This window comes from Pleurodeles waltl, chromosome 7 (assembly GCF_031143425.1).
Source record: "Pleurodeles waltl isolate 20211129_DDA chromosome 7, aPleWal1.hap1.20221129, whole genome shotgun sequence".
In the NCBI taxonomy this organism is placed as follows: domain Eukaryota; kingdom Metazoa; phylum Chordata; class Amphibia; order Caudata; family Salamandridae; genus Pleurodeles; species Pleurodeles waltl.
Genome location: NC_090446.1, coordinates 614,432,125 through 614,454,304, shown reverse-complemented (window position 1 = coordinate 614,454,304; position 22,180 = coordinate 614,432,125). Strand labels below are relative to the sequence as shown.

The 22,180-nt window shown below is 47.4% G+C and overlaps 1 protein-coding gene across 1 annotated transcript in view; it reads right to left on the bottom strand.

The window, feature by feature from the left end:
* Positions 1–5,421: 5,421 nt before the first annotated feature.
* Positions 5,422–22,180, bottom strand: part of LOC138304474 (uncharacterized) — a 36,655-nt gene continuing 19,896 nt past the window's right edge. Inside the window, exons 2-3 of the mRNA XM_069244580.1 lie at positions 9,040–17,080; positions 5,422–6,403 (exon numbers count right to left, since the gene is read on the bottom strand). Coding sequence (XP_069100681.1) covers positions 11,927–15,910 — 3,984 coding nt within the window. The 5' untranslated portion in view covers positions 15,911–17,080 and the 3' untranslated portion in view covers positions 5,422–6,403; positions 9,040–11,926. The remainder of the gene's footprint in view (positions 6,404–9,039; positions 17,081–22,180) is intronic.

The following is a 22,180-nucleotide window of genomic DNA, read 5'->3' as shown; positions in this document are numbered from 1 at the left end:
CTTCACAGCGCAGTTGTTAACTCTTTGCACTACCCTCAATAAATATTTGTTGTCTCAAAGCTTTGAGTGATTCGATCATTTAAAGCTGCTCCCAAGCACCCTTTACATGTGCAGATGAGCTCTAGAGCACATTTGCATTTTATTCAGGAAGCAGACGCCCTGGGAAGGCCTCCTTAACTGTCTGTGCGGCTTTCACAGCACAGGAGACTCAAAAGTTCAGCTGAGGCATTTTGAAGATCGGCCGGGGGAATGAGCGACCCCCTTTCCAGGACTCCACGGCCCCCCTGGGGGTCGCGACCCCCAGATTGAAGACCTCTGATCAAGACTTTGATGGTGTACTGAAAACTCACTCTCTTCTATCAACCTCATACTTTACTGCAACACATTCTTTGGGTTCATGTAAACATATGGTTCAAAGCTTCGACTGAGCAGGAATTTCTACATTACCTAAACCATATATCTATTGTGCTTAGATCTCTTTGCGGAAAGCTACCTTTGTCTTGATTTGTTGGAGCCTGCGCTACACCTTAAGATACCAAAGTTGTTACCCCAGGTCTTGAGTTTTTTTCTCCCATTTTAATTTATGTTGATTCTCTTCCTTATTCCGAGTTTGGTCCTACCCTCAGTATGAATGCTGTATAATTAAACGACAGAATAGTCCTACAACCTTAGAAAGTGTATTTCAGATGCCTCAATATTATATTAATGCGTCTAAACATGGACAAATGCTATTGAATAATCATGTTAATTGAACCAAACAATGCCAGTCTGAAGTTAACATGTATCGCAACCTTCCCAATTCAGGAGGGAGACTACCGATTTCAGGCCTAGTCTCCCGCCTCCTGATTCCTGCATGTAAAATCCCTATTCCTCTGCGGGCTTCAACTGACAGGGCCTGGTCTTGTGTAACTCGGAGTATGCACTGCCTGTAACCTGCTCCTGCAGGCCAGTACACAGCTCTTGCGTCACGCTCTCTCTGCCTGCCATAGCCCTTTCTCCGACCTCCTGACTGGTAAGGGGAAAAAAACTTAAATTTGCGTATATAATATCCGACCCTGCAGACGTATACTTGCAAATCCCATACAGAATAGCAACCCGATTCTGGCCCCAAAACAAGTCAATATGATACATACATTTTCCCTTTTTTTTTTTCTAGAAATCTCCCACTTTTCTCTTCTATAATGTTGGCATGTATGACGTAACTACTATAAATACCCAAGGCCTGAATTCACAATTTAAATGTATAACACTATTACAGTGGTTGGATGCCCAAGAAATAACCTTCCTCGAGGATACTTACTTCGTAAATCATAATACGTGTTGTTTACATTCACTACTTTATCCTGTTCAATTCCACTGCTCAACAGCCTCTAAAACAAAAAGGGTTTCTATATTAATCGAGAAGGGGCGGAGGCGGGGCTTGGAGTCAACCAAGAGGACCGCTCCCTGCTAGAGCTCCACTTGGCATTGCCTCAACACTCCCTTTATCCCCCGCATTGCGGAGTCTGCGGCCCGATGACCCCACAGCCCCCACCTGTTTTGTGGAGGAGGGGGCTACTCATGGGCGAAAGGTCCTGGGAGCCTTCGTGCCACGGAGTGACCTTAACTGGGTGTACAGCCATGGTCTGCAGTGGGTTCTTGCCTAACACCGGGGGGCAGCAGTAGCCGTGATATCCTCTCCAGCCCGTGCACCGCGCAGGGTGAGTAAGTATTTACAATGCTATGGCCAGGCAATAGGAGGCTTCCGTGTCCGTGAGCACCTGGGAGCTGCGGCGCAATCCTTACTGCCATGTTCCTCGAGGCCCGAGATGACCGGTAGTTTAGGAGAGCAGTGCCTGCCAGGCCCACCACAACCTGCTGTGCCTGGCAGTGTGGATGCTGCTGCTGCCGTCTTTGGTGATCGGGGTGGCCAGGACAGGTGTGGCCCACCCATGGCTGCCCAAACCTTCAGCCTGATTCCCAAAAGACCATGCCAGCCGGGCACATGATTCCCTGGGCCAGAAGAGCATCAAATGGACCAGCCTGCCTGCGGTGATACCGCCGAGAGTGTGGGGACTAGGAGCCGGCCACACCATGCCATGCCACCTAGGCTGAGAAGACCCGCGGCAGGCATGGACAGTCTGTCCCTTCCCCACTGTTTCCACCAAGGTGCTGACTGCCTTCTGTTCACCCTTGTTGAGAACATGACAACTTCTTAGTGGCCCTAACCTTCTGCTATTGTCATGTGAGTCACCCTTTAGGACTTAGCATCCCCTCCTAACCGTTTTATTGCTCCTGCCCTGGTATGCACCCATCTGGTCCCCGGCCTGGCTAACAGGCAGTGCTCTTCAACCCCAAGGGCTGTTGAGGAGAGGCACCCTTATATTTATCCATCCCTGGGGTTTCTGGGTTGGCCCCCTTTCCTTCCTTTGCCTGCCACTCAGGAAGTCGCTTACTATCTGCAGGATTGGCCTGTCACCCCCTGCCTGTCAAATGTGCCACATGTTTACATGGATAAAACCGGCTCAACAACTCCTACTCTCTCAGGCGGTGCGCCATGCTCCATCACCTGCGCAATTTCCTATAGCTGCACTCAACTCTAGCATGGAGGCCCACCTGAAGGAAATTTCAGCCATCAGCTCTACCCTCACTGCCCTGCATGCCAAGATGATAACTCTCACGGCTGAAGTGCATTAGGTTTCGACAAGAGGTGTCCTCCCTCCACACCTGCCTGGACATGGCGGACCGTCAGCTGGATGACATGGAGGGTTGTTACAATAGCTTGCCCGACTGGGAATGGGACACTGATTTCTTGCTTCACCAGGTGACGGATTTAGAGGATCGGGCCAGAAGAGCTAACTTTCAGATCTATAGTGTACCTGAGGGATCGGAGAAGATGACATGATTGGTTACCTCACGTTGTTGTTGCCTGACCTGCTACACCTCTAGCTGCAGGGCCCCCAGAACTACAGAAGGCAAGTGGGGTTCGCTCCTGCTGGGACCAGATACTCAACTCTCTGCCTCCCATCATTGTATGTGCCCTCCGCCACCAGCACATGACGGCTATTTTCTCTACTGCTCACCCCTGCACAACACCCTTGTTTATCAATGGCAACCCCATTTCCTTCTCGATGGAATTCTCTTCCGTCACCAACTCCAAATGCCAGTGTTTTCTGTCACTCTGTCCCCGCTTCCAGATTTCTTTATTGAGTGTGTGTCTTGCTTACTGCCTTTGTGTGTGCAACACATGCTTCACACTACCCTCTGATATGCCTAACTGCTTGCCCACGCTACCGCAAAAGAATGCATTTGGGGTGCCAGTTGTGCCTCTGCAATTCCTCTGGCATTTGCTTGCACTGTTCACACAGTGTACCTCATTTGGTCCACTTTTTAAAGAGCTATCTTCCTACACCACCTTTGAGGCTGAGGTGTCTTGCTGCAGATTTCTTTCAGGCCCCTTCCCGGTGGTGCGCATGACCCACCGGGACATGACCCCTCTTCTATTCCTTATTGCCCAGGAGCCCCTGGCTGCTGCGATTCGGAGATCACCAGGAGTGACTAGCATCCCTACTACTGTGGGTGATGTCAAGGCACTTCTGTACGCAGATGATATCTTAATACTCTTGTCCGATCCCCGGACAGCGATAGCAGCTGCACTGTCACTTATGGATGACTTTTCCCTGCTATCGGGGCACAAAATCAATTAGTGCAAGAGTGAGGAACTTCCTATGTCCCCTTCGACCACCGTGGCCTGTGTCCATGACTACCCAATACACTGCGTCTCAACCAGCCTCACCTACCCAGTAGTTAAGATCAATAGATGTCTCACTAATATGGTGTTGGATAATCTGTTCCCACTGTTGGACCGTAGAAGCTGGACTTCCAGCAGTGTTCCATCCTGCATCGCTTCCTCTGGGGCAGGGTGCAGACCATTAAGATGACTCCTTGCTTCAGCTACCTGTTTGGGATGCTACCTCTGCATGTGCGGCAGACCCTCCTTGCATCCATTGACGCGTATATCCGCACTTACATCTAGAGTGGCCATAATCCTAGGCCCCAGACGAAGCATCTGAGGGTGGAAAGGTGAAGAAGGTGGGTTACGATTATCGCACATGCGGTCTTATTACCTTCCATTTGTGGTCAAATCTGCCAAGAGAAGATAAGGAGTTCAGAGGGTTAAAAGTGGTGGTGGAGTGTTTAAACTGACATGGCCCGATCTTGAATTATCTGAAGTGTCAACTGATTTCTTCTTAGAATAGAGTCTTAGGTGGACATTTTAGGGTAGATGTGGGAGTGATAGAGCAGAGGGCAGAGAGACTCAGAAGCACTCTTTTTACTTTGTTGTCTCAGAAGCAGGCAACACAAGGATTATGGATTAGAGTGTACGGCAGATAGCCCCGTGTATCATAGGCCACACTCCATATAAGATTGCTGGTAATCCTGGGGACTATTCACAAACTGCATTTTGTTGTGCGTTTTTAGTACTACAGTAGTACTACAAAATGCTATTTGCAATCTTAAATGCAAACTTCTGCCTCTCCTATTTTCTTCTGTGCAAGATCACGACCTCAATTGTGGAGACTCCACACACATTAAATATGCGTTATTGTAGAAAATGTGGGAGTGACAAAGGCATGTGACTGGAAAATGGGCAATACTTATGATAAAAAAAGGAGTATTTGGTTGTATGACTTGAGGGTGGGGATTGTCTTGAGATTCTATCTTCACTCTTGGTTTCTGTCTCCTTGGTTCACGTGGAGAGAAGAGGAGACAGCGGTAAGCGTACATGCCACCCAACTTGGTTTAGTCTTTATATCCTTTTCTTTCCCCCTGACTCTCTGTTCGTCTTATTACAATCGTTTCATAATAAATAACAGGTGTTGTCTTTCTTCAGTGTTTTTACTCCTATCCTTTCTATTGTCCTAGTATGTGGACCTACGCATGGATTTGCTGGCCTTCGTTTTGGATTTTCTACGAGGACTCTGGTACGTATTATAATCGTTTCCTTCCTCACCTTCCCTCTTATATTTGTCCGTTTACTCTGTTCCAGCCCCCCCCTCCTTTCCTCCGTTTTCGTATTGGTTATGAGTCCTCGTTTTGTTTTCCCTCCCCTCCCGCTGTTCCACACTTTCCGACCTCCCTCCTTATACCCTCTGTCTCTCACTCGCACACTCGTTCAGGGACGTAGTCCCACGCACCTGAACGGCCACGCTTATCCTGAAGCGTGGCGGGATGCAGCCACTCGTCTCCCCGGTTGCCTGGAACAGGTTCTCCGGACGCTCGTCTTTCGTCTGCAGCCTCAGGGCTTGTAGGAGACCGCCATCTCCTACTCTTTGGCGACTTCCGATCCTGGTCCTTCACCTTCACGTCTCGGTTGCTGGGTGTGGCGGGGTCTTTTTCCCGAGTCGAGGGAATATTGGAAGAAGGTGACAGACGCAGCACTTAAGGGGGTAGTAGGTTTATTTTCTTGCTTGTTTGGGATTTATAACACTGACTTGTCTGCCAAACTGTTATATTCCAAGTCCAAAATAAAATAATTCCCTTTTCTTTTCAGGGCTCTTTGGTGTTCTTGGGACGGCCTGGTCCGGTTCGGAGGGAGAGGTCTTGTTCACCCGATATTCATGGCCCAGGATTTCCCAAAACAAAAGAAGGAAAAAGGAACAGGTAAGTGGGGCAAATTATTTATACACGGTTTAATAAGGGTTAGTAAGGAGTGAAAGGGAGGGGGTTCTGTGGAGGTGGAGGAATGTGGGGTTACTTTTCTTTTTCGTGCCTTCCTTTTGTTGTGCCCTCTCTGTGACCCCCCTTACTCTTTTATTCACTGGTCTGGGTACGGAGGGTGTGGTTATTCTTGATTTACCGGTATTCCTACTCAGATGGGCTCCCCTTCCTTGCAGGACCTCAGCCCTCCCTCCTTAACCCCCTTAAACCCAGCCAACCACCCAGAACCCCAGCCCCAGTCCCGGTACGTTCGTACCTGACTTGGCCACGCCCCTCCAGGGACGTGGCCGGCTTGCAGGGGATCTCCCGACTTCGCCTCGGCAGGGGCGGGAGGCGCCCAAGGCTTTCCGCTCTCCTCGCGTTGATCCTCGTCTACGGCGGGGCTTCCTTTCCCTCTCGGCGATCCGTGGCGTTCCTCTCTCCGGCTCTGCTTGACGTCGGCTTCTCTTTCTCGGTCGCGTCCCGCTTGCCTCTCGTCGGCTGTTCTTGTCTGACGGATGACGTGGGACGTCATCACGTCAGGAATCCCTCGGGTGCCCCCGGGGTATCCCTTGGCGATCGTTTTCTTCGACGGGGAAGCGGCGTCCGGAGGCGCCCGGTTACACATCCCCTCACATGAATGGGGCTGATCGAGCCCCACCAGATCCGGAAAGCGGGACAAATAGTCAGCCTGACCCATAAGGTCACCAGGGAGGTGGCAAACCTGGAAGGAGAAAGGTTGGAGTTCGATGAACCATCTCAATATACGATTGTTGGTATTCTTGTATCTTGAGAGCCACGTAAGGGGTGCATGGTCCGTATACAGTAGGAAAGGTCTACCCAAAAGATAGTATTGGAGACTTTCGATAGCCCACTTAATGGCAAGACATTCGCGCACTATAATGGGGTATTTTTGCTCCCTGGGAAATAGCTTACGGCTAATAAAGACGACGGGATGTTTCACCCCATCTTCATCCTTTTGAAAGAGAACGGCCCGACCCCCACATCGGAGGCATCCGTTTGGAGATGAAAGGGTTTGTCGAACTCAGGACATTTCAATATCGGTTGAGTGGTGAGATACCTTTGCAAGGTATGATAACTATGAAGTTGAGTCGGGTCTAGTTGTGGGATGTTGTTGGGCTGTCCTTTTCTTAAAAGATTGGTTAGGGGGGCCGCCAAACTGGAATAGTGGGGAATGAACCTTCGATAGTACCCCACTAGACCTAAAAAGGAACGGATTCCCTTCTTCGTGGTGGGAGCATTGGTGTGTAGGATGGCTTTGATTTTATTCTTTTGGGGTCGAAGTATACTGTTGCTAATGTGATAACCCAGGTAGGAGATCTCCCTAAAAGCCAGTCGGCTCTTTGCGGGGTTGGCTGTCAGTCCAGCCTTCCCTAAAGCCGAGAAGATGTGATCTATGTGGGTCACATGGTCTTCCCAGGTCTCACTGAAAATAACGATGTCATCCAGATAGGCCGCCGCGTATCTGGTATGAGGTCGTAATATGGTATCCATGAGACGTTGGAAGGTGGCGGGGGCGCCATGCAACCCAAAAGGGAGAACCTTAAAGTGATACAATCCGGAGGGAGTAGCGAAAGCCGTCTTTTCTTTGTCTTCGGGACCCAACGGGATCTGCCAATATCCCTTGGTCAAATCAAGGGTAGACATGTATTTTGCTTTCCCCAATCTTTCTAAGAGCTCATCTATCCTTGGAAGGGGATAGGTGTCAAATTGTGATATGGAATTGACCTGTCTAAAGTCAATACAGAAACGTATAGACCCATCAGGTTTGGGCACCAATACCACGGGCGAACACCAGGGGCTGTGGGAAGGTTCTACGATGTCTAGATCTAACATCTTCTCGATTTCGTTTTCTACGAGGGTTTTCCTAGCTTCAGGGATACGATAAGGCTTTAGTCGCACGGTCTTCCCAGGTGGTGTGAGGATGTGATGATGTACCAATCGTGTCCTACCGGGTATCGAGGAGAACACCCGAACGTGTTTATCGAAGAGATTCTTCAACTGTCTATTTTGTTGAATCGAGATCTCTGTATTAATGAGGGGGATCTCCCTCTCGCCAGGGGGATCAGTGGGACACCAGCCTATCTCTAGCTCCTTAACGGTATTAATTAGGCAGCCGTGCCTTGGGTCGTTCGGTGGTTCTTCCCATCTTTTTAATAAGTTAACATGGAAGATCTGGGACCTAGGGGGGGTATCGTTAAGCTGAATTTTATAAGTTACGGGAGTTACTAGTCCTGTTACGGTGTAGGGTCCCTGCCATTTGGCCAATAATTTGTTATCGGAACTGGGAAGAAGAACTAGCACTTTATCTCCTAGGGAAAAGGACCTCAATTGGGTATTCCGATCATAATTCCTTTTCTGCTTGTCTTGGGCCCTCTCCATGTGTTCCCTTACGCTTTCCCATACTGTATGCAGTTGGGTTTTTAACTCATGTGCGTATTTTAGAATGGTTTTTTCCCCGTCTTCTTCTTCCCACATCTCAGCGGCCATGTCTAGTAGGGTCCGTGGTTGTCGCCCAAACAACAGTTCAAACGGACTATGGCCCGTAGAGGCTTGTTCGTGTGTCCTGATTGCTTATAATACTAAGGGGAGTTTCCTATCCCAGTCCTTACCTGTCTCCGAGATAGCTTTCTTTAGTAGTGTTTTGAGGGTACGGTTGTATCTCTCCACTAAGCCATGGGTTTGTGGATGATAGACCGACGTCCGTAACTGTTTGATCCCCAATAGCTGACATATTTGTGTCATCAGGTTGGACATAAATTGGGTCCCTTGGTCCGTTAGGACTTCTCGAGGAAACCCAATTCGGGAAATAGCCTCAGGGTATCTTGTGGCGTAATCCACTAATACCAATATATAACGATAGCCCCTCGACGAGGGTAGAAGAGGGCCAACGAGGTCCATCCCTATTCTGGAGAAGGGCACATCAATGATGGGGAGGGGTTGTAAAGGGGCTTTTCTCCGTGAGCCTGGGTCAATCAATTGACATTTTGGACATTGTTGACAGAACTTCCTAATCTGGGAAAATACCCCTGGCCAGTAAAATTTTCTCAACAAATACTCCTCGGTTTTCTCCCTCCCATAGTGTCCGCCCCCCGGCTGACTGTGTGCTAAGTGTAGAACTTGTTGTCTATAGGGTTCTGGAACTATCAACTGTTTCTTTTCGTCTTGGTCTTTGTATGTGACTCGGTATAATAGGTCCTTAACTATGGTGAACGAGGGACCCTTATCCTGAGGTTTCCGTGGCCGTGCACTTTTCCATGCATGAATCAGACTGGGGTCTTCTCTTTGAGAAGTCCGGAAGCTGGGAAGGGCAGTGAGGGCGAGGACCTTTGTAATTACCCGGGGCGTGCTGGAGAGGTCTTGAGTATAGGCTTTCTTCATTATTCTTTTCTCCTTCCGGGAGAGTTTAGGTCGTACCCTCGGAGGTGATAGAGGCTCACTGGAGAAAGGAGCATCTTTCCACCAGTTGTTAGTTTCTTCGAGCTGTCTGAGGCTGTCTAGGACTTGGGGGAATTCCGAAAAGTCAGTTCCTATAATAGCTTCTTCAACCAGTTGTTCTACTAAACCCATTCTTATGGGTATTTCTTTTCCTCCCCAGGTGAGGGTTGTCCAGATTAGGGGATATTCTCTGGTTTCTCCATGGATACAACAGATCGATACCGTGAGTCCTGAAGTACAGTCATGGGCGTCGAACAACCCGGCCCGGGCCACAGATTGGCTACAACCTGAATCGATGAGGGCCACTGTGCTTTTCCCATTGATAACCAGTCTCTTTTTATAAGGGGTGTCTCTTCTCCCTGTATAAAAGACTCTTCCCCTAGTAACCCCTATTTCCATGGGTTCTGGTTTTTCTGTTTTCAGGGGACAACCTCGAGCTATGTGACCCCATTCCCCGCAACTGAAACACTGAGGTTGTTGTATATAGGGCCTATCCAGTCCCCGGGTTTTCCCTATGTCCTCATTGATTCTTCGTCCCCGTCGAGGATGTTCCCGAACCCAGACGCAGGGGACTAGGTGTTGACCGAGGGGGGGTTACTTTGAACTCAAGGGAGCGATGGAAGGCGCAGGCCAACTCGATGGTAGCATTGGTATCTGGGTTTGGATGTTGTTTGATCCAGTTGCGCGTGGACGGAGGCAGCGCGTCCATGTATTGTTCTAAGAGCACGATCTCAATAATGTCTTCCCGATTTGTCCCTATGGGGCCCAACCATTTGAGACCCAGATCTTTGATCCTAAAATATAGGGCCCGGGGATTTTCGTTGGGTCCCCACTTGGCTTTCCTAAACCGGACGCGATAATGTTCAGAATCAAAACCCACCCGTTCTAAGATACTCTTTTTAATATCCTTATAGGGGGTTATTCCACCGGGGTTTACCGCTTGATAGGCGGCTTGGAGAGTCCCCGTCAATAAGGGGGCGATATACTGGCCCCATCGTTCCGGAGGCCAAGTAGCGGAAGTAGCAACTCGTTCAAAATTGGTGAAAAAGGCATCGGGTCTTCACCTTCTTGATATCGTTGTAAGACCGAACTGAGCACATTTGGGTGTACACGGGTAGCAGCGATGGTATCTGTGAGATTCTTGATGGCGGTTTCATGAACCAACTGGTTGTTGGCCATTATGGTGGCCTGACTCTTAAGGGCATTTTGTAGTGCCTCTCTTTCCAATTTGGCCTCTTTTTGTTGCTCTTCCCACACTAACTGCAGGTGTCTTTGTCCGGAGGCCAACTGCTGCATCATATCGGATATGGTACACTTCTCCTCCATGGTTGGGAAGTCTCGGTCGCCTCTTCCAATATCCCACTTCTGACACCACTGTGGCGGGGTCTTTTTCCCGAGTCGAGGGAATATTGGAAGAAGGTGACAGACGCAGCACTTAAGGGGGTAGTAGGTTTATTTTCTTGCTCGTTTGGGATTTATAACACTGACTTGTCCGCCAAACTGTTATATTCCAAGTCCAAAATAAAATAATTTCCTTTTCTTTTCAGGGCTCTTTGGTGTTCTTGGGACGGCCTGGTCCGGTTCGGAGGGAGAGGTCTTGTTCACCCGATATTCATGGCCCAGGATTTCCCAAAACAAAAGAAGGAAAAAGGAACAGGTAAGTGGGGCAAATTATTTATACACGGTTTAATAAGGGTTAGTAAGGAGTGAAAGGGAGGGGGTTCTGTGGAGGTGGAGGAATGTGGGGTTACTTTTCTTTTTCGTGCCTTCCTTTTGTTGTGCCCTCTCTGTGACCCCCCTTACTCTTTTATTCACTGGTCTGGGTACGGAGGGTGTGGTTATTCTTGATTTACCGGTATTCCTACTCAGATGGGCTCCCCTTCCTTGCAGGACCTCAGCCCTCCTCCTTAACCCCCTTAAACCCAGCCAACCACCCAGAACCCCAGCCCCAGCACGTTCGTACCTGACTTGGCCACGCCCCTCCAGGGACGTGGCCGGCTTGCAGGGGATCTCCCGACTTCGCCTCGGCAGGGGCGGGAGGCGCCCAAGGCTTTCCGCTCTCCTCGCGTTGATCCTCGTCTACGGCGGGGCTTCCTTTCCCTCTCGGCGATCCGTGGCGTTCCTCTCTCCGGCTCTGCTTGACGTCGGCTTCTCTTTCTCGGTCGCGTCCCGCTTGCCTCTTGTCGGCTGTTCTTGTCTGACGGATGACGTGGGACGTCATCACGTCAGGAATCCCTCGGGTGCCCCCGGGGTATCCCTTGGCGATCGTTTTCTTCGACGGGGAAGCGGCGTCCGGAGGCGCCCGGTTACACAGGGTGTTTCTTCTTCCTCAAAAAGGTTCACAGCGCTCTCCTCCTCTCCTGGGAGTTACTCCAAGGCTTTGAACGCCATGGAAGTCTGCCGCGGTAGTTTTGAAGTGTCAGCGCATCGCCACTGCCGGTTCTTCCACCAATCACGATCAGGGAACCTCAGAGCACCAGGGGCAGAGTCAGCACAAGCAGGAGCGGAGTGCGGGCGAGCAGAGTCCAGCCCGTCACATACACTCCCCCTAGAGAGCGGCCTGTCGAGACGCTCAGAGACCGGATAGCGGGAAAGAAAATCAGCGGCCACCAATTGTTTCCCCGGAAGATGCTGTATCCGAAAGGAAAAAGGCTGTAGGGAAAGGAACCAGCGGAGAACACGAAAATTAGAGTCCTTATGATGGGCAAGCCAAGTCAGAGGAGCGTGATCAGTAATCAAAGTAAATGTCCTGCCTGACAGATAATACCAGAGGGATTCAATGGCCCACTTAATCGCCAAACATTCCTTCTCTAGTCGGATAATGTACTTCCCGTGGTAGAAGTTTCCTGCTGATAAACAAAATGGGGTGGAGGGTATCATCATCCTGTGGTTGGGTCAACACTGCTCCCAAACCTACGTCAGAGGCATCAGTCATTAAAACGAAGGGTTTACAAAAATCAGGACAGCAAAGGACAGGTTCGGACATGAGGGCTGTTTTTAACTTATCAAAGCTCTGCAAGGCAGATACCGAGGGAGGACCAACGGTATTGGGATATGAGTTTTTGAGCAGCTCAGTAAGGGTTTCCGCTACTGTGGAGAAATGGGGAATAAAACGTCTATAATACCCAATCAAACCCAGGAATGCTCTGATATCTTTCTTTCTCTTGGGGAAGGACATTCGTGAGATGGCTTCAATTTTTTCCACTTGAGGTCTAATTAGACCATTCCCCACAATATACCCCAGGTATTTGATACTAGTCAGTCCAAGTCTACATTTCTCAGGATTGGCTGTTAACTGGGCCTTACGAAGAGCTTGTAATATAGTATCTAGGTGTGTCAAGTGTTCCTCCCAAGTGTTGCTGTAAATAACAATGTCATCGAGATAGGCAGCAGCATACTGCTTAAAGGGCCGTAGGATTTCGTCCATGAGTCTTTGGAAGGTGGCAGGGGCCCCATGTAGTCCAAAAGGGAGGACAGTAAACTGATATAAACCCGAGGGGGTGGCAAATGCTGTCTTTTCTTTATCTCCCTTCCTCAAGGGTATTTGCCAATACCCCTTGGTGAGATCCAGAGTGGAGAGGAATTTAGCCTGGCCTAATCTTTCAATAAGCTCGTCTATCCTAGGCATAGGATATGCATCGAAATAGGTTAAGTTGTTAACTGCCCTGTAATCTACACAAAATCGGGTGCTACCGTCTGGCTTGGGTACCAATACGACTGGCGAGCACCATGGGCTGACTGATGGTTCTATTATACCGGCTGCCAGCATGGCTTGGACTTCCTCTTCAATGACCTTTTGTTTGGCTTCCGGAATACGGTAGGGACGCTGTCGTGAGACAGTGTTCATTTTCAGTCGAATGGGATGTTGGACTAGGGTGGTTCTGCCAGGATATTTAGAGAAGACATCTTGATTGTGCTGTACTAAGCGGGTTAGTTGTTTGTGATACTCTCTTTCAAGAGTGGAATTGATCCATGGTTGTGCCTGACAAGGCAGGCCCTGGTGAGGTAACATGGGGTAGGGGATATCCTCAGTAACCTCCGCGTTAATAAAGTGAATGGCATTGCCTCCTGTGGGTTCTAACCATTTTTTTAGAAGGTTAATGTGATAGATCTGTTCCCGTCCATTTCCTTGGGGAATGGCCAACTTATAGGTGGTGGGATTGATCTGTGCTATTACTTCAAATGGTCCTTGCCATTTGGCCAGTAATTTATTCTCACTGCTAGGGAGTAGGACTAGAGCTTTGTCTCCTATGGCTAAGGTGCGCACTGCGCTTCGGGTGTCATAGCTTTGTTTCTGTTTATTTTGAGCTTCCTGTAAGGTAGCATGAGCCTCTTCCCATACGGTATGAAGGTTCTCTCTTAATTCCCATGTATAGGTCAAGAGGTCTTTTACCTCTTCCTCCGTGTCCTCCCACTGTTCGGCTAACATATCTAACAGTGTGCGTGGTTGGCGACCGAACAGCATTTCAAAAGGGCTATGACCTAAAGAGGCTTGTACATGGGTACGAATAGCATACAGAACCAGGGGTAGTTTTTTCTCCCAATCCTTACCAGCCTCAGATATACTCTTTCGTAGCAAGGATTTAATGGTTTTGTTGTATCGTTCCACTAACCCATCTGTCTGAGGATGATACACCGACGTACGGATTTGCTTTACTCCAAGCAAACGACATACTTCAGCCATTAACCGAGACATTAAAGGAGTCCCTTGGTCCGTCAATATTTCTTTTGGAAAACCCACCCGTGAAAAGAACTCTATCATTGCCTGGGAGATAGCTTTAGAGTGTATACCGGAAAGGGGTATGGCCTCGGGATAGCGGGTGGCATAGTCCACTAGGACTAGAACATATTGTCTACCTCGAGTGGAAGGGATGAGGGGCCCGATAAGGTCCATTCCAACCCTGGTAAAGGGAATGTCAATAATCGGAAGAGGTTGTAGGGGTGCGGGTTTTTGTGGAGAGGGGTTATACAACTGGCATTTGGGGCACTCTGAACAATGCTTCCTTATTTCATCATAAACCCCTGGCCAATAAAATCGTCTAAGGATTGCTTCCTCAGTTTTCTCTCTCCCTAAATGCCCTTCTCCGTTATCCCCATGGGCTAATTGTAACACTTGTTGGCAGTGACTTTTAGGCACTACTAACTGTAGGGCGTTCCCTCTAGTGGGTGTAGGATTTCTATATAACAGGTTATTACGAATCAAGAACCTGGGACCTACCCCTGTTGCAGCCCCAGCCTCAGCCTGTTGCCATGCATGTTTTAAAGTGGGGTCCTCATTGTGATTCTGTTGAAAATCCCCAGTGATCGTGTAAATCTTTCCCCTTGTAGCAGGGTTGCCTAATGATGTATAGTGCTGTATATACGCCCGTCGTTGCTCTCTTTTTTGTCTCCTGCTGAGGATATTCTTTTCCCGTGTGGGTTCTTCAGTGGTGATATCACTAGGCGCCTCCGCCCACCAACCCCTCAGAAGGTTTTCTTGTACGGCTTTCTCTAATAATGAAGGGAAGTCCTCATAATCAGTCCCAAGGATTATGTCTTTGTCTAGGGTGGAGAGTACCCCGACCTGAAGATTCTCGATTTGTTCTCTCCACTTTACTTTTACCGTGGCAAGGGGATAGTATCGTTGGTCCCCATGTACACAGGTGATGAGAACCTGGGACCCGGGTTCTTCCTGCCCTGGCAACACTAAATCCTTACGGATCACGCTCGGACTACATCCGGAGTCGATTAGGGCCCATCTTTCTATGTTATTGACAAAGATAGGGAGGGTATACTTTGGTTTTTCTCCTCCAGTCCAGAATACTCTCCCCTTTGTCAGCCCTATCTCCATGGGTTCCTCAACATCTTTTTTATTTGGGCAATATCGGGCTATATGGCCCCACTCTGAGCAATTGTAGCATTGAGGACCAGAGCCTGTATATCCAGAGGGTCCCGGGGCCCCTGGTGGGGTTCTTTCTGGTCCATGGGCTCCGGCTGGCCGAGATTGTTGTAGCCTAGGAAGGATTGGTCGGATCGTAGGAGGAGGAGCCCGGCTAACTGTAGCCCGAAAATCAGAACCTCTATGGTAAGCACAGGCAAGGTCTACTGCTGTTTCATTTGTAAGTCCAGGATGCTGGCGGACCCAGTTCCGAGTGGTAGGAGGTAAAGCATCCAAATACTGTTCTAATACTATTATATCAAACATTTCCTCTCTGGTCCTCTCTGTAGGTTGCAACCATCTCCCGGCTGAATGTTGGACTCTATAGTACAAGGTACGGGGATTTTCCTGGTGTTGCCATTTTAGTTGCCTAAACTTTGTGTGATAACTCTCAGTGTCCAAACCCACTCTTTCTAGGATAGTTTTCTTTATGTCTTTATATGGCAAGTTCCCACTCGGATTTATAGCTTGATACGTTGTTTGCAAGTGGCTGGTGAGTAGGGGAGCGATATATTGACCCCATTTATCCTCAGGCCAATTAGCAGTACTGGCCACTCTTTCAAAGTTCGTGAAGAAAGAGTCGGGGTCTTCGGAGTCCTGGTATCGTTGTAACACACTACTTGGAACTGTGGGGTGTACTTTTGTATGGGCGATGGCGTCGGTAAGTTTACCCAATGCTGTTTCATGAACCAGTTGGTTATTAGCCATAATCGTCACCTGGCTTTTTAGCGCTGTTTGCAATGCCTCCCATTCCTCTTTGGCTTCTTTCATTTGCTGTTCCCATATCAACTGAAGATGTCTTTGTCCCTCAGCCAACTGGGCTATGACATCTGCCATAGTTGCCTTCTCTTCCATAGTTGTGGATTCGTTTCTATGTTTGGAAATCCCACTTCTGACACCACTTGTGAGCGGGTAGTCGGATATAAAGCACTCTAGACCGCAGTAAGCTGAAGAAAGGTTTATGTTTATTGAAATTTGAAGATGTAGGAGAAACCAGGTGAGTATTTGGTTGTATGACTTGAGGGTGGGGATTGTCTTGAGATTCTATCTTCACTCTTCGTTTCTGTCTCCTTGGTTCACAGGTCACTCCCGGGAAGTGCATGTGGAGAGAAGAGGAGACAGCGGTAAGTGTACATGCCACCCAACTTGGTTTTGTCTTTATATCCTTTTCTTTCCCCCTGACTCTCTGTTCGTCTTATTACAATCGTTTCGTAATAAATAACAGGTGTTGTCTTTCTTCAGTGTTTTTACTCCTATCCTTTCTATTGTCCTAGTATGTGGACCTACGCATGGATTTGTTGGCCTTTGTTTTGGATTTTCTACGAGGACTCTGGTACGTATTATAATCGTTTCCTTCCTCACCTTCCCTCTTATATTTGTCCGTTTACTCTGTTCCAGCCCCCCCCTCCTTTCCTCCGTTTTCGTATTGGTTATGAGTCCTCGTTTTGTTTTCCCTCCCCTCCCGCTGTTCCACACTTTCCGACCTCCCTCCTTATACCCTCTGTGTCTCACTCGCACACTCGTTCAGGGACGTAGTCCCACGCACCTGAACGGCCACGCTTCTCCTGAAGCGTGGCGGGATGCAGCCACTCGTCTCCCCGGTTGCCTGGAACAGGTTCTCCAGACGCTCGTCTTTCGTCTGCAGCCTCAGGGCTTGTAGGAGACCGCCGTCTCCTACTCTTTGGCGACTTCCGATCCTGGTCCTTCACCTTGCTGGGTGTTTCTTCTTCCTCAAAAAGGTTCACAGCGCTCTCCTCCTCTCCTGGGAGTTCCTCCAAGGCTTTGAACGCCATGGAAGTCTGCTGCAGTAGTTTTGAAGTGTCAGCGCATCTCCACTGCCGGTTCTTCCACCAATCACGATCAGGGAACCTCAGAGCACCAGGGGCAGAGTCAGCACAAGCAGGAGCAGGAGTGCGGGCGAGCAGAGTCCAGCCCGTTACAGGGACCCAAAACCAATAATTACTTCAGCTCATATTTGGAGTAAGTCCAACGCTACACATGGCCAACCACTGGTACTGCAATGACCTTCCACAGAAAATAATGGAGGTAGTAACTTAAAATACATCTCCATAGGAATTAATGTCAAATTAAATTATATAAAATAGTTAAAATATAAATAAATGTCATAGAATGTACAATATTTAACAATAAAAGATTACTTAATTGTAAAATATTTTGACAGTTTTTATTTTAAAAATAAATATAACATTCAAGTGTAATCTAATAATAAAATTAATTGTAATTAATTCTAATCATCACTTTTAATAATTATTAATCCATAATAAGAAGGGGGCACACACTGATGTGTGTGGCACAAAGAGTATCAACAGTGACAGGATTCACCAAACATGGCCTAGGACCTCAAAGGGTCTTAGAATAACATGCACAAATTAGCTAAGTTCTGTGCCCCTCCGGTCCCCTTTGGAAGACATTGCAACAGGACAAAGTACCCTTCAACGGCATTCCTAACACTAGTCCCAGATCGATGCAAGGCAAACATTCCAGGGGGAAGGCCTTTGTCAACAACTGTCAATCATCTCCTGGAATGTGGTAGGCTTCAAGAAACTCACTGAGGATAAATTAGCTCTTGACTATCTCTCCAACAGTGATATATTATGCCTACAGGAGACATCTGCTGCTACAACAACACTACTCACAGGGTATTATAAATGAAATGTTGCTGCTACAAAATGCAATATATTTTGCCGCCCGCTTTTTATGTTCATCAAGCACGCTGGAAAAATAGAGGCCATTGAAATACCCACCAACTCGCATGCTCTTTCAGTCCTGCTCATCAAAGGCCTAAAGTTGAATTCCAAAGTCCTTCGACTGTTGCTAAATAACTGCTACCTTAATCCGGCACAGGACCAGAAGAAAGAGGGTCTTGGCTTTCTTGTAAACATGGTTGTCGAGTTGCTAAGCAAAGTTGACTCATCAGCCTAACATAGTTGGGGACTTTAATATCTGGGCCTAGAGCTTGCTTTCTAACTCCCACAGTTCGCCAGCCAGATATCACACCGCTGCACCCAAAATAACATCTGTTCAGTTCTTAATATAATCTTGTTATCCCTGCTGGCATACCAACCCTACTTTCAAGAACATACCCACAACTGATTGCATCTTTGTCAGTGAAATGCTTGTGCCCAAACTTCAAGACTTTGAAGTCGAGGACAGAGATGAAAGTGACCGTAGACCCCTGCGCGCAATTGTGCAACTAGTGTCCAAGGACTCCCTATCACTACCACTGCTCAAGGAACCCTAAGGAGAGGAACATTACAAGGTCCTTCACAGAATTAAATAGACAGTGAATCTTGGGGACAAATGTCCAGCCTTGATAGGGGAAAAAAAAAAAAAAAGAGTCAGAATAAACCACTAAGCCAACCAGTACATTAACACTGCTGGAACACGGGGTGGTACTCATTGAAGACCTCCAACCGGCACTGAGGAACTGTCAACAGCAACCCCTGAGAAAGAACTTAGGCTCATATTTATAGTTTTTTAGTGCCGCATTTGCGTAATTTTTTGACGCAAAAGCGGCGCAAACTTACAAAATACTATTGTAAGTATTTATTGTATTTTGTAAGTTAGTGCCGTTTTTGCATTAAAAAGCTGCGCAAATGCGGCGCTAAAAAAGTGTAAATATAGGCCTTAATCACCTTAACAGTTGACCCTATCAGTATAAAGGCTCCTCCTCCCGGTAAGCATATCCTTTGTAAGTACTTGGCCGCTAGAAGAAGAGGCTGAAAAATACAACCTGGCCAAACACTAACCACACTTAACACACACAAGTGAAAGTATGGCAATCAAAAAAGGAGCATATTGAGGCAGAAAGGATTAGGATTTTCTCCCTATTAAAAGAAAAGTAGCAATCCCGTCTATCAAAACACATAACCCCCCTCTGAAACCCAGACCAAAGAGAACAGTGTGGCGCAAAGGGCATAGATCAGTAATGTAAAGCAGCTCTGTCCAACCGGTCAAGACGCAGATATATCTTCTCTCCCACCCCACACCACCCTAGAGCTTTGGCCCCCTAATGTCACCCCAATCGCAGAGCTTGCAGTAACAGTCATTTAAAAAAAAATTATGAGTGATGAGGCCCCTATGCCTAATGGGATCCCTGCCTCCATGTTCAAATTAGCACAAAAGCACATGCCTGTATCCTTCTAAGCTGGAAACCTGGTCGGTAGAAAAAAGAATCCTCACATTTTTCCCATCTGGATTCAGGCCTGAATGCTCCATGATGAATAACATCATAGCACTAGTGCATTTATCTCATCGAGCCGTAAGCAGCAAGCATCCCCCACACCCATTCTGATGCTTCGTTGACTATAGCACAGCCTTTGATAGGGGGGACTGGGGCAGGCTTTGGGGGAAGCTAACAGCATGGGGAGCCCCCCACCTGAGCTCCTTAAGGTAATAGTATCCCTATATAAGGGGACCTGGATCAGGGTATAAACCAGTCCCACCACTGCGACAGTCAAGGTGCCAACTAACAATTGGCTTAAACAGGGCGGTGTTGGCCCCTCACTTTTTTAACCTCTACACAGCTGACCTCGGTACCGCACTGGAAAGCGCCAATATTATAACACCAAGGGTAGGCTCTTTTTAATATTAGGCACCCTGTCTGGTGAGCTACCGAGCTCTTCTCTTGAGGTTACTTATTAATATTAAAAAGAAAGGTTTTGACCTGGCGAAAAGGGTTTAGTTTGCCATGTCGAGTGGGCAGTCTTAAAGCTGCCCGACTAAGCTTCAGTGGCAGGACTAGGGCGTTGTTTTTTCCTCATATATTTCCAAGAAATGGAAAGTCAGATGTGATGCAAATTTCTTTAAAGAATTTAGGCTAAAACCATAGGTCATGGGGCCTGGTGACCGATTAAAAAGGGCCATTTCCAACAAGGGCCATATGTGCCAATGAAGAAAAGTCTGGCAACTTCTGTCAGCGTTTGGTGGGCCGCCTCGGCTTTCCCTACTAATTTGTGTTGTCGCTATATCTCTGTGATCGCCAAACACATCATCAGCATCACTTCTGCTACTTCTTTGACCTCAGAATGCTCCTTTTTGGATCCTTCCAGCCTCACCCCATGGTGAAGCCTTTCAACTGATTATGCCTTCTGTATTGCTGGCCATCACCCAAACAAGTTCTAATTTTCAACTGTCTAGGTGCTGAAGGCAGGCAGTTGAGAGAATGTAGTTTTTCTAATATGTTTATTAATGGTTTTCATATTCAAAATGTGTAATGAACTAAAGTGTAAAACGAGAAATTTTTAAGTGGTCTATTTTTCTGTTCTTGGCTGAACAAAATTATATCCAGATGCTGTAGTCATTTTCCATGATTCAAAGCTTTTATAATAAGTGTTTTCGAATTTGTGTAGACGAATCCACAGGTACCCCTACTGGGTTGCGGTGTCATGTCTTACAAGGTCATATGTTTACCAAGCATTGCATAAGCAGAAATGTAATATTGTTTGAGAATGTTACTAATATCTGGTCTTTCCTCGAGGATGGAAATAAAAGTAACAGAGAATGTTTCCTCCTGGGAACAAGATATGCGAGAGGCGGATGAGACAATTAAGTTACAGACGAGACGGAAGGAGTGTGTATCCACCAAAAGCAAATGTTATAGTTAGCATAGGTTTGTCAAGTTTAGGTCATCAATTTAGTTGTCAATTGGCTGAAATGAAAACACCCCATAGACTGACCAATCAGGAGTTGATTAGATTTTAGTATAACAACCTGTGTAGACTAATTGGAAAAGGGTGATTGTCGGATTGTTGTTCTTCGAGAGCAGACGAAGTTAGACATTAGCTGTCGTTAGGCCCTAACTCATGATGAGATAGCTGATGGTGTCCTCAAGTGGAAGCTGATCATTTGCTATTACTACTTTTGTGGTAATGTATGTTATTAAATGTGAATTGTGTCTCTCTTGCTTTCCAGGTACCAGCTGTAACTAATGATTATATTGCTGCACATTAATAGTTTTTGTTTAATATATCATAATCAAGTTAGGAGTTTTCTAAATTTGTGTTACTAAATTCTTTTCACATGAAGCCCAACATGTAATGCTAATCTGTGGTTAGTTAGGGAATTAATCCTGATATGCTCATGACCTGTTTTGAAATAATTTAGGCCCTCATTACGACTTTGGCGGTCTTGTAAAAAGACCGCCGAAGCCAACAAACCGCCAGTGTTGGCAATATGCTTGGCCCCCTATTATGAACTTTCCGTAGGGCCAGCAGATGGAAACAGTGTTTCCGTCCGCTGGCCCAGCGGAAAAGTCACATCAACATTGAAGCCGGCTCGTAATCGAGCCAGCTGCAATGTTGATGTGCAGCGGGTGCAGGTGTAATTCGGACAGTGAAATGTGCGATGGCCTGTGCCTGGGGCCCCCCCAAGTCCCTCTTACTGCCAGCCTCTCCATGGCGGTGTTTATCGCCATGGACAGCCTGACGGTTGGGGACTCATAATCCCCAGTGCAGCGCTGTTTGCAGCGCTGTCCTGGCGGATTATGACCTCCTGGCTGAAGATTTGTGGTATACTGGCAGGACCGGCGGTATGACCGTGGTGAATGCACCACGGTCATAATACGCTGGCGGAACACCGCCAGCCTGTTGCCGGTATTACCGCCAGTGTTCGGCCGACGTCATAATGACCCACTTAGTGCTGAACTAATGCATACTATACCACTATTACCAGTTTTTGTATTATTGATAAGTGTGATTCTTTTGGAGATAATTTGCTTAATTGTATTCATCAAAGTGAGTTATATACGTCGTTTTAACCAACCGCTATTGATCTTATAAGCTTATCATTTGTGTTTGAGAGTTATTTTCGTGGCATTAGCATTGTTAATATAGGGAAATAAATCTATGAATTCTTGTTACTAAACTGGTGTGGTTACTGACTGAAGCTTTATAATATTGAATGTTGTTGATTTGTTGGTCCTCATATTTCCCATTGGTGACATCCCCTCAAACCTATCTCACTTCGATCCATCGTCCTCTAGCGCAAGATCCATTATTCAGTTTTGATATTAGTTAGGATCTTGTGGCGCGCTTGCAGTTTTTGGTAGCAGATTACGGTTAAGTCCTTGTTTTGATGATGTCATAATGGGTTTATGAGGTTCGG